The following is a 13,279-nucleotide window of genomic DNA, read 5'->3' as shown; positions in this document are numbered from 1 at the left end:
TCTTTTAAAACTCTCCACTCGCCTAACAGCACTCTCTCTCTCTTCCCTTCACAGACATGTTTCTCAAAGAGGTAGCATTATTTCTCTCCATTCTTCATCACTCCTCAAACCACCTTAATATGGCTTCTCACTGTGATCATCAGTGACCACAGTCTTCCCAAAGACAATCCAGCCATCTCTTACCAGATTTCCCCACACCACTGGGCACTGCCCACTACTAATTCCTTTTGGAAACTTTCTGCAGTACCGAGAGAAGCAGCTTAGCACGGCGGTGTAGACTCTGGATCCAGACTGCTAGGTGTGAATTCCAGCTTTGCCACTTGCTTGCTGTGTGACCTACACCATTTCATCACTAACGCTGCAGCAGTAACACTGGTTCCAATCCCATAAGATGGTTCTGAGAACTGAATGACTTACTATAGGTTATAATTTACAACAGTGCTTACAATACATGATCTTACTAGGATTTTAACAGAATCATTAACAATCTTGGGGATGCCTGGGCGGCTCAGTCAGTTAAGTGGCTGCCTTTGGCTCAGGTCATGATTCCAGAGTCTTGGGATTAAGCCCCATGTTCAGCCCTCTGCTCAGTGCGGAGTCTGCTTCTCCCTCTCTTCTGCCCCTCCCCCATGTTCATGCTCACTTGCTCTCTCAAATAAATAAAATCTTAAAAAAAAAAACAAAAAGAACCCTAATAATCCTATTTTTATTCTCACCGTCCTTGACTATAACAATACTCTCCACTGTGTGTTCTCTCCAGTCCAGCCAGACTTTCATGGTTGCCTCCATGGACTTCTCATCTGCCACCTCTCAACCACTCAGGCCCCCCGAGAGATCCACAGCTCGCCTCTCACTGCTAACTCTTTGGGAAATCTCACCCCTTCTGGGGATTTGGGTGAGCCTAGTGGTCCTCAATGATTCAAACCCACACATCTGGCCGGTGGTCTCCCCAACTTCAGAATGAGACGTGTTAACAACCTCTTGAACAGATCCATTTAGTGATGTGAAAGAATAAAATAATCCAACATAGTCCAAAAGTGAACTTACCTACCCTCTCTCAAACTGACTGCTTGGCCTCATCTCTCTCTTTCCCCTACCTCGACACTCCCACAAATCCTCCCCTCTACTGTGGCCAGAACAATCTAACTAACCACGCAACCGACCGTGTCATTTCCCTGTCTAAAATCCTGCAACGGCTTCACAATCCTAAGACAAACAGGGAGTCTTCTATGCCTGATCCTCAACAGGCTTTATGCTTTACATTCCATTAATACCAACCTTCACGCACAATGACTAATAGACCTTCTGGCCCTTTTCTCACGTTGTTCCCTCTGCCAACTGTTTTTAGCACCTTTTATTTAAAAACAACAAAACAAAAACAATTCTTATCATAAGCACTAGTCAGGACCTCTTCCTTCAGAAAGTCTCTCTGAATTCTAGGTTGAACTACAAGTTCCACTTCTCAACTCCCTTAGTCCCCTGTGCATCCTTCCATCAGCCTTGGCCAGAGGATACGGAACTGTCCTCTCTACAAACCTGTCCTCCCAACGAGACAGTCAACTCTACCAGAGTGGAGCACACGTCTTTATGGCCAGCCCTGCCCCACAGCCGCACAGGAAAGAGCAGGACACAGTAAGAGCCCAAGAAATGTGACCTGAACACTGACCTGGGAGTTCCTGCAGGACAGGGCTGGTCTCATTCCTGACAGTATCAGCCCTGTGGCCTACATACTGCTGGATGTTCAAGGACCACACAAGCAGTGATGTTTGGCAGATAAACAGAGTCTGGTGAGTGACCCGGATTTTAAAGAACCAGAGAGGGATGGCAACCAGCTTAAGAGGCGGGCTGTGGAAGCTATGGAACACTGCATGGAGGAACGGTCTTTCCAGAAGAGAAGTGATACAGTGGACTCATTCTCTGGGTTCCGGAAGGCTTTTATCACTGAACTGCTGCACAGTGTAATAAAGGACAACTAGAGTAACTTTCTTCTACACAGAAGCAACAGACCTTCCGGAGAGAAATAAAAATATGAAATGTCACTCTTGTCAGTTATTTGGGTGAGGAAGAAATCGGAGTGTGCCATGAAAGTTGAAGGTACAATTCTCAACTCGGGCGTTTTCTACGCTGAATTATAACATAAAATAGCAAGGGCCGGGGACTTACCTGCAGCATACAACTAAGTCCATAAACCAGGGGGCCATGCTGCGCACAGGACAGGAAGTCTGAGAAGGCCAGCTGCACAGGGCTCATGACAGGGCCGGGGGGGCCAGGGCTGGGGGCCCCGATGCTTGAGCTGTTTGGTCCTATCATCATGTGGGGCGAGTGGGCGGCAAGGAGGCTGGGGCTATCGCTCAGCAGCAAGGCAAGACGCCGGGCACAAAAGTAGGCAAGACGACGAGACAGGTAAGCCGACTGAACAAACTCGTCCGAATACTGAGAAGCACAAGGACACCAGGCTTCAGTCATGTCCGATGCTATTCAGTGAAACAACTACTTTAACATAGACTTTTTTCATTAAGATAAAAAAAAGAAGAAAAAAACCCTTCAAAAGTACCGTGGAGACCAGGGCCATCCAATAGAAACAATGCAAGCCATGTACTTTGAGTTTCCTAACAGCCATCGGAAAAAAAGTAGATGTCTTTTCTTTTAGCCCATTATATCCAAAATGCTATCATTTCAGCAGGTAATCAACACAAAAAAGATTTAATGAGATATTATGTACTTCTCTCCTGAACTAAATCTGAAATGTGGTGTGCATTTTATCCTAAGAGCACATCTCATATTGCACCTGTCACATTTCAAGGGCTCAAAAGCCACATCTGGCTAGTGGCTACTCTCACGGACAGCACAGGCACAGACTGTCACAGGGAGGATACACAGGACACTAGCACAGTGTCATCCCCAGGAGGGCACTAGGGAGAGGAAGAGAATCACTTTTCACTACACACTCCTGCATAGCACTTCAGCTATCAAGTCCATGTACTAGCATTCCAAGAAAACTTTTTTCCTAAATACATTTTTTCCAAATAACCAAAAGTGTAACAGACCTTATAGCAATCATTAAAAAATAGGAAGCTCCCAGCCCCAGGGACTCAAAGACCATCAAAAGATACAGAAAACCCTCTAATCCTTAAAAAAGAGAGGATTTATTTTCCCAAAAATCTGTGTGCATCAGGAAATGGTATTTAAAGAGCTGTCTGCTTAGCTCAGTGACAGGAGAAATCAGGGCTGGGGAGGGGTGGGGGGGAGAATACTTTAGAAGGACAGGTGCTTAAAATCTATCAACATGGCCAACATAAATGATTGCCTCTTGATCATTTCATGTGTGTAGCATCAAGACATCTTTCCCTTCCATTCCAAAAAGAATTTTTCCCTCTTCGACCTCTACAGAGTTATCCTTATCAGACTCATTTCTTGCCCATAAAATCAACAGGCTCAGGATCACACATACTATACCTGCAGCATTAGTGGTAGCAAGAGTTTAAGAAGATCATCATCCATTGGTCTGATCTTTTCTAAAACATCCAAGATCCATGTCAAATATTCATGTTTCTCTAGCATTCCTTCCTTCAATGAACAAAGAAAAGTTACACTGATAACGTTAAAGCAAAACCAAGTTAACATTCAAAAAGAGCACTATTACTCTTATGCTTAAGTGTAATTTTACTATTATTATTTTTGTTGTTATAGTAAAAATACGGTCTCCTGGATCACAGTCCAAATTCTAAACAAAACAAAGACCCAGTGTGATTCTGTGTGGTCAGTTTGGGATGGCATTTTGTTGTTGTTGTTTGGAGGGTTTTTTTGGTTGGATTTGGGGGGGGCAATCTGCTTCATTCTAAACTGAAAAAAAAATTTAATTCTTAATGAGAAAGGAAATTCAGAAGCTTTGAGACTCCCAGGGCATGTCAAGCACCTGGTTAGATTTCAGGAGAGTACGAACTTATACTCACAGGAGAAAACTTGCCCAATGGTGTTAATTACGAAGAACAAAAGCCCCCATCAGATGAAAATCCCATCAGATCTAATGCTCTCCTAATAACCCCTGCCTCTATCCTAAAATGAATTTCAGATACTCTAACCTATGTATAAAATAGGTTATGCTAACCTATTTTATAGAACCTTAAAAATCAATATAATGTCCTAATTAATCTTTAACAAAGAATTTAAAAATTATTAAAAAATAAAGTATACGTATTCCAACATAACTACCCTAAAAGTAACAACTCACCTTAAATTTCCAAAATGCCCCACAGGGGTGATCTAGCCCCTCTTGACATAAGCACCATTAACATTTTCATCTATTACCCTCATATAAACATACACACATGCATATAAATACACAATTCTTCTATGACAGTCTATGCATGTATGTATTTAATGTCATGTTCTAGTTTTGTATTATGATTCACATCATGAAAGAATCTTCAAAACATTAACAAAAAGATGTGTTTTCTGGGAAAGACACATTTTTACGGTCACTGTGGCAACAACCTTAGTAGTTAATATGAACTCCTACTTGATTCCTAGCAACATTTCCCTATCTATTTATTCCCAGGACTCCAATATCATGATTATCAACAATTTGTGTGAAAATACCCTGATAAATTACAGCTTCAGTATTTAAAAGGTGACAGTGACATCACACTGACATGGTATCAAGGTATCTACTTGCTTCTCATTTCTAATTTTTAAAAAGCTTAAAATCAAAGAGTTAAAAGGTTAGTCACAGAAAAAGTAAAGTTTAAAATTTTAAGATCTGTGACATGAACTTTCTAATAAAGAAGTGAATTAAATGGAATTTTGTACTTAAGAAGAAGAGATGGAAAATGCAAGGTTCAAAAAGAATAAATCTCTCTAAACACGACTTTCAATGGCTACGTCACATCCACCCTCGGGAGGTTTTTGTGTATATACCCATACCTTTTTTCTGTACAATTTTTTCACTTTTCAGAATATGGCCAATGAAAATATAATAAACTTTTAAATTCAAACATGAATGTCCAAATGAAACTCATCTCTCTAGGACCTAACTGCCTCCTATTAAGGAGATACTGATTTCAGTGTTCCCCATACATAAAGTAATCCTTCCAAAAATATTCAGCATGCTGTGAGACAATCTTTTCAACGATGCAGACTACCTCCTCAGTTCAGTAAAAGTCATAAAGGCTTTGGGAAGGCACCAAGGTAGTCCCCTGCTAAATGGAACTGGGATTTCTAAGAGTGGTTTTAACTGCCTTAAAACTAGCAATGCTACTTCCCCAAGAACCGGGCTTTTTCCTACATTGAACTCTTAAAAAAAGTCACTTACAACCTGGAAATTATAAAGTTCTAGGGGGGGGAATTTGAAATCACACATCCTTTTTACCCCCTTCCTCTCTGATCAAGAGAGCAGGCAGTGAAAGTCTCCGCTAGTCAGACAACTTCTGCCCAATACACTTCTCCCTCCTTGCTAGGAACAAAGGCAAATAATAGCACAAGCGCCCTCTTCTGGTCAATATGATTTACATCAGCTTGTCTGAAGAGCATTCAGTCCTTGCTCCAGGACCTCACTCATCCTCCCAACTGTATTTTAAGCTGTCGCCGGGCCAAATTAAGATGACCCTTCTATGGAGAAACTAAGCCCTAATGAATATCGAGGAGCTAGGAAGCACCAAGAAATATTTTTCTGAATTAAACGTATCCAGTTTTGCAAAATAAGTTTTGAAAATTACCAAAAAATTAACAGCATTAAAAGAGCTAAGATCATTGCAAGCTAGAGATCAACATACAGAAGAAGCAGCTGTCAGCTGTCATCTTGAGGCAAAGGCGTTACTGTGACTACAACTCCAGGTGAGAAATATCAGACTACTTGCCGTGAATGTATTTGGTTCATATAAAGATACCACTTAAACTATAAGGAATCTGCTCTCTTCTTAAAAGCATGCTTTACAGACTTGAGGTTCTTGAGGTCACCTGGAACATGTGAAATGCCAGCTTTTCATTGTACTCCCACTGCTTCATGGCCTGCTCCACGTCCGGTGGCACGGGGACAGAACCATCCCCCGCACTGGAAGCCATGTGGTAGAAGTCAGAAATCTTGGCCAACTGCTCTCGAAGATATCTGGTAGATATTTGTGTCCACTCTATATTTAAAAAAAAAAAAAAAAAAAAAACACATCTAAATTTTCAGATATGATGAATATAAGAATTAATGTTTTCTCCCTCCTTTCTGATTAGCTTAAGGATGTACATATAAAACTAACATCTGGGGCACCTGGGTGGCTCAGTGGGTTAAGCCGCTGCCTTCGGCTCAGGTCATGATCTCAGGGTCCTGGGATCGAGTCCCGAATCGGGCTCTCTGCTCAGCAGGGAGCCTGCTTCCCTTCCCCTCTCTCTGCCTGCCTCTCTGCCTCTCTGTCTACTTGTGATCTCTCTTTCTGTCAAATAAATAAATAAAATCTTTAAAAATAAATAAATAAATAAATAAATAAATAAATAAATAAAACTAACATCTGTTACAAAGAAGCGGTTTTGGCATGTGCAAGCATTACACAAAAAAGCACACCCAGCCCAGTAAGGCAACGTGGACGGCCCTAGATACCCCGCAGGAATGTTGGCCAGCTCCTGGGTGGAGAAAGCAGCTCTCCCCGTGTGTCTCTGTGACTCCTAAGGGAGGAGGAGAGATGCCTGCTCGTGAGTTTTGTGCATTTCATAATGCTCCATGTTATGCTAACAACAGCACAAGAATTTTCAAAGCCACAAGCAGGAAACAGAGGAGGTGAGCACCTCAAAAATTTCTATTCCAAAATAATTCAAAATCCTCCAAAAGCAGTTCTCCAAGTCGGATTTCAAACACGCCTCACTGAGATTTGTTCCATTTTGGACAGTCTGTAAGAGGACTGGCATTCACCATGGACTGGCCCATGACAACATCCTGACCTCCACTCCCCTTCCCCACACCTGCTAACAACACCAGCACGGCTGAGCCTCATGGACAACCATCTGGACCTTCAATGATTCTACTCTCCTCAACCAACACAAGACACCTCAGAACTCAGTCAGAAAGAGTAGTGAGCAACAAAGGTAGGAGACTGGAAAGGAAATAGAAAAAGTACCATCACACACACACAAAAAAAAATCACTATAATTATTCAAAAATGTCTGCCAGAGGGGCACAAATTAAATCAGTGTGTTGCCTCTGGCAACCATGAAGGATGTGATGCCAACTTTAGCCCATTCTGTGGATAAAAATGTAATAATTGCATGCTCACAGCCAAATTTCCCCAAGGATTAGCGAAACAGCCTTTCAGAAGGAACCACCCTACTGAAACATTACCATATAATGCTATTTTCCCATTATCCTGGCAATTGCCTCTCCCGCCTTATTTTTAAAGGAACTTATTTTGACAAAAGTAAGAGCAAAAACCTAACATCTGTTGGGGATTCAGGGCTTTGTTTTTATTCTTTAAGTACTGTTAAAAGTACTTGACAACAGTACCCAGAGAGAACTATTGTTAAGTCTCAGTCTGAACTACTTATTCTCACTGTGTCTTTTTTAAAATCAAAATTTAAATGCACATGTTAAATTCTAGCAATAAGTCAATGCAAAAAGATGAACAGATACTAGGTCAGCATTCTGTTCCTAATATAATATTGTTCTTCAGAAAGCACCACCAATAACAGATATCATTAAAATTAATCTATCACCATTAAAAACATACCAGTAAATTATCAGTGTCATCATCTTCTGGTGCCCCCATTATGGACTAATAGTCTCATGACACTCTTTTAACAAAACAAAATGCCAACCATCAGATGGGACAAGTTTAGCTTAGCTATAATAAGCAAAAACAAAAATAACAAGGATCCAAATCCTAGCTTTTGTGTGCCAAGCCTTGCTATTAACTCACTCTCAGTATGGTACCATCCTCAATGCCCCCACAGAATATTCTAGCCTCAAGAGCTAAAAATAACCCACACATTCACACACCCCTACTTTGTCCAGGGTATATTTTCTTTTTAAGATTGTTTCTTAAAATATGGAAGAAATATATGTTCACCACAGAAAATGTACAATGCAGATATGAAAAGGAAAACATCTGTAATCTCCTCGCTCATAATTAAATATTTTAATATTTATCTTTTCAGGGTTTTTTTTCTTTTATATGTGCTGGAATGTTCATACAAACATATGCATTTCTTTTTTAAAAATATGCTGAATAGGACATTCCACAATCTGAATGCCTTTTGGGATTCAAATGAAATGCAAATGTAGCCCTCTTAGTAGTGGGTTTTAACTCTATTTAACTGACATTAAATTATATCAGTCAGGGAGATCCAGAGGTCTGGGACATAAGACAGTCTAGAGAGGATTAGTCTAAACAGGATGCACACAAAATTATTAAAAATTAAAAACAAAATTGCAAATAGCCACCAGTATGCTACCCCTTAAAATTATTGGGAATCGGGGCGCCTGGGTGGCTCAGTGGGTTAAGCTTCTGCCTTCAGCTCAGGTCGTAATCTCAGGGTCCTGGGATCAAGCCCCGCATTGGGCTCTCTGCTCAGCAGGGTGCCTGCTTCCCCCTCTCTCTCTGCCTGCCTCTGCCTACTTGTGATCTCTCTCTCTGTGTCAAATAAATAAATAAAATCTTAAAAAAAAAATTATTGGGAATCATTGACATCTGGCCTCCTGCTTAGTAAGGACTGAGAGCGAAACTGAGCGGGGGGGTGGGGGGGAGCAGCAGTGGCAGGACAGGCAGTGGCTCTCAGCAACTCCGTGCAAACAGGGACCCAGGAGAGCTTCTTCCAAAGGCCAGTATTGGCCTCCAGCCCCTCCCACCAATTCCTGATTTAACTGGTCTGGAGTAAGGAGCCCAGTTTCAGGTGATGAAAAGAAAATAGGAATGGCTACAAATCACAGGGAAGACGATGGGGGCAAGGGGGCTATTCCAAGGTGGAAAGATGCAGACAGTGATCAAGGAGGCCACTCAGCGGGTGGTGCAGCTCTGAGGATACAGCCCGTCATTTGGAGTTGGTTGATACAGAGAACTTCAGGGCCCCAAAGCCAGATGATCAGAAAGTTTATGCACATAAACATCACTGAGAGCAGCGCAAGGGGCCAGGACTAAAAAGAATGACTGGTCCCTTTGACAACATTCCCCCTGGCCTCCCAGAATCCTAGCCACTATTGCTTCTTTGTTAAGGCCTAACCCCCAGGACAGAAGGGGTTTCAGCCTTGTGCAGCTCTCCCTAGCACTGGCTAGCCCCAGGCACAGCAGCTAGGCCTGCACTACAGCACTGGGCGTGAGATGCCCACCGCTAGTGCATAGAAACCCCTACAGGTGAGAACAGAGACAGGCCAGCTTACATTAAAGATGACCCTGCTGGGCCTGGAACACCTGCAGTATTAAAAAGAAACCTCGGAACCCAGAAGGGGAGGGACACCCACCCCAGGGGGCAAACATAAATCACACCAGGTGCAGCGGGGCTCATGGAGAAGCTGCCCTGGCCTGGAGACACGGGAGAGAACGACACAGGGCGCATTCAGCAATTGTGGTAATGAACTGCAGAACAGGATGGCCCCAGTGCAAATTCTCACTCTGCAACTCGGCTGTGTGATGTGAAAAATGATGTCTGACTTCTGCTGAGTCTCAGTTTCCTCCTCTGCAACAGGAATCAATCTCACACACACACACACACACACACACACACACGCATGCACGTGCATACACACGAGCTACTGTAAGGAGGAGTTACTTAGCATGATGCATGCAGAGCAGAAATTGATCGCATGTGGTAGCTATCATCACCGTTATTGGGATGGAAAGTTTTTTGAAAGGAAGCTAAGGTTCGATCTTGGCTCTCAGGGAACAGCAGCACCTGTTGTCACTGATGTTAGATCCTGCCTCTGCTACAGCGAGCTGCCAATGCCTAACATAATGGTCTGGATAAGCATTTGTGAAATCAATCAATGTCAGCATCATGGTTCCAAAACCTTCAATGGATCTGCAATCCTTCATGAAATAAGGCCAAACTCTTTAGTTAGGACTTAAAATCATTTCAAATACTACCTACCATTAATTAGCTACAGTTGCTTTCTCTCACACTCTCTTCATCTATGATACCTTCTCTACTCACCTGTGTTCACGTGTGCAAATTTTTCTGGACCCAATTCAAATGTCAAATCGCATACATAGCCTTTGCTCTCTGGACACCAACCCACCACCTGAAGGGAATCTCCCTCTGTTCTCTGATAGATACACAACCTCCTCTTTCATTCTCTCTTTCATCTCCTTAAAACTATGCTTCACATAGTCAATATCTAAGTACTGACTTGAGTTGGTACCCTATAAGGTGCTCCCAAAATAACCACTACATCAAGTCACCCTCCAGTTATTCTTTCAAATCTTCCTACAAACATCTTAGCTTTCTAGTTTAAACTCATCACTGCATACCTAGCTTTCAAACACCACCTAGGAAATGCCAAATTCCCTCCCTGGTGTGCTGTCTTTCTTAGAGCCAATGCAACCAGAAGCACCTGCTGGTCAGTGCCCTCCAAAGGCCCATGCAAATACTGAACTTCAATTCTCTTTAATAAACTTCCAATAAACATGTATATGTGTCCTTTATTTTCCCGACCAAATTCTTTCCTCTGATATCAAACCAAGTGGGAACTCACTCTGTAAAATAAATCCAATAGAGATTGTTTAAAAACTTCCACCAGTCCCAGAGAGTCAGGTGCACATTTTTAAGGTGATCCACTTGATGAAGAACTTCAGTCAAAAAGGACACTCTCCATGGGACGCCTGGGTGGCTCAGTTGGTTAGGCAGCTGCCTTCGGCTCAGGTCATGATCCCGGCCTCCTGGGATCGAGTCCCACATCGGGCTCCTTGCTTGGCGGGGAGCCTGCTTCTCCCTCTGCCTCTGCCTGCCATTCTGTCTGCCTGTGCTCGCTCGCTCTCCTCTCTCTCTGACAAATAAATAAAATCTTTAAAAAAAAAAAAAAAAAAAGGACACTCTCCTTGAAGGAGAAACCTATACCCTAGAAAATTCTTCCTAGCTACACCACTATAATAAAAGTTCTTGCCTCTCCACCGGGGCAGCAGCCTGTAGGATGTAGAGGACTTCATCAGCCTGACTTTGGTACAGACTGAAAGGTCTGAGAAGGAGAGAGGAGGTCTGAAAGGACAGAAAAAACTTCAGTGGTGCAAGACACAGCACATTCCACCTCTAAATATGCAGTAAGAATGACTAGAAGATTTTGCACATTTTTCACACTTTTTTTTTGTTAAAATGCTTTTTTGATCAAAGGATGCCATCAATGAAGTGAAAAGACAACATACAAATTGGGAGAAAATATTCGCAAATCATGTATCTGATAAGAGACTTGGATCTAGAATATATAATGAACTATTACAACTTGATAATAAAAGAATGAGCAAATGATCGAGCAGACATTTCTCTAAGAAGATAAACAAATGGCCAATAAGCAGATGAAAAGATGCTCAACATCACCAACTACCAGGAAAATGCAAACCGAAACCACAATGAGATACCACCCTGGCAGTTACAAACAAGACAGACGGTAACGAGGAGAGCTGAGGATGTGTATGAATTAGAGTCTTCATGTATTGCTGGTGGGAATGTAAAATGATACAGCCACTGTGGAAAACAGTTTAGCATTTCCCCCAAAAAGTTAAACGTAAGGGCGCCCAGGTGGCTCAGTGGGTTAAGTATCTGCCTTCGGCTCAGGTCATGAGCTGAGTCCTGGGATCAAGGCCCACATGGAGCCCCTCATCCAGATCTCTGCTTAGTGGGGAGTATGCTTCTCCCTCTCCCTATATCCCTCCCCCTGCTCTCACTTGTTCTCTCAAAGAAATAAACAAAATCCTTAAAAAAAAAAAAAAAGTTAAACATAAGAGTTACCATAAAATCCATCAATTCTACAACTAGCTATATTCCCAAAAGAAAGGAAAGCACATGTCCACACAAAGATTTATAAACCAGTGTTCATAGCAGCATGATTCACAATAGCCAAAAAGTGAAAGCCAATCCAAATGTCCATCAACTGGTGAATGGATAAATAAAATATGTTATATGCAAGTAAAGGAATACCATTTGGTCATGAGAAGGAATGAATGGAACTACTGACACATACTACCACACAGATGAACCTTGAAAACATTATGCTAAGTGCAAGAAGACAGCTTCGAAGACCACATATTTTATGATTTCATTTATATGAAATGTTGAGAACAGGCAAACCTATATTTATATTACCTAAAGTAGAGGGGAAGTTAGGGTAAATGGAGAATGTCTGCTAATGGGTACAGGATTTCTTTTAAGTGTGATAAAAATGTTCTAAAATGTGTCCATTGCAAGAATACACAATAGGAGAGGTGACTGGGTGGCTCAGTAGGTTAAGTGTCTGCCTTAGGCTCAGGTCATGATCCCAGGGTCTTGAGATCCAGCCCTGTGAGGGTGGGGCTCCTTGTTCAGCAGGGAGCCTGCTTGGTCCTCTCCCTGTGCCTGCCTCTCCCCCTGCTTGCATGCTGTCTGCCAAATAAATAAATTCTTAAAAAAAAAAAAATACACAACAGTGAAAACACAATCTCTTCAATAAATGGTCTGGTAAAACTCGACAGCTATATACAAAAGGATAAAATTGGAACACTTCAAACACCACACACAAAAATAAACTCAAAATGGATTAAAGACCTAAACATGAGACCTAAAACCATAAAACTCTTAGAAGAGAACACAGGCAGTAATTTCTTTGACATCAGCTGTAGCAACATTTTTTTTAGATAGGTTTCCTGAGGCAAGGGAAACAAAAGCAAAAATAAACTATTGGGCCTTCATCAAAAAAAAAAGCTTTTGCACAGCAAAGGAAACAATCAATAAAACAGAAAGACAATCTACTGACTGGGAGAAGGTACTTGCAAATGACATAACTGATAAAGGAATAGTATCCAAAATAAGTAAAGAACTTACACAACTCAACACCAAAAATACAAAATGATTAAAAAACGAACAGAGACTACAAATAGACATTTCTTGAGAAGACACACAGATGGCCAATAGACATATGAAAAGATGCTCAACATCACTCATCATCAGGGAAATGCAAATCAAAACCACAATGAGATATCACCTCACACCTCTCAGAATGGCTAGAATCAAAAACACAAGAAAAAAGTGTTGGCAAGAATATGGAGAGAAAAGAACCCTCCGGCACTACTGGTGGGAATGTAAATTGATGCAGCCACTCTAGCAAACAGTATGGAGGTTTCTCAAA

The 13,279-nt window shown here is 41.8% G+C and overlaps 1 protein-coding gene across 7 annotated transcripts in view; it reads right to left on the bottom strand.

Annotated features, from left to right (window-relative positions):
* The window catches only part of MED12L (mediator complex subunit 12L), a 333,058-nt gene that overhangs the window by 257,445 nt on the left and 62,334 nt on the right, over nucleotides 1–13,279 (bottom strand). For all 7 annotated transcript variants that reach the window (XM_047727957.1, XM_047727948.1, XM_047727968.1 and 4 more), the window contains exons 6-8: nucleotides 5,956–6,125; nucleotides 3,457–3,567; nucleotides 2,164–2,433 (exon numbers count right to left, since the gene is read on the bottom strand). In XM_047727957.1, the coding sequence (XP_047583913.1) occupies nucleotides 2,164–2,433; nucleotides 3,457–3,567; nucleotides 5,956–6,125 (551 nt within the window). The remainder of the gene's footprint in view (nucleotides 1–2,163; nucleotides 2,434–3,456; nucleotides 3,568–5,955; nucleotides 6,126–13,279) is intronic.

The sequence above is a fragment of the Lutra lutra genome, chromosome 1 (assembly GCF_902655055.1).
Source record: "Lutra lutra chromosome 1, mLutLut1.2, whole genome shotgun sequence".
Classification (NCBI taxonomy): Eukaryota; Metazoa; Chordata; class Mammalia; order Carnivora; family Mustelidae; genus Lutra; species Lutra lutra.
The sequence above is the reverse complement of the archived record's forward strand: the minus strand, read 5'-3'. Positions and strand labels throughout refer to the sequence as shown.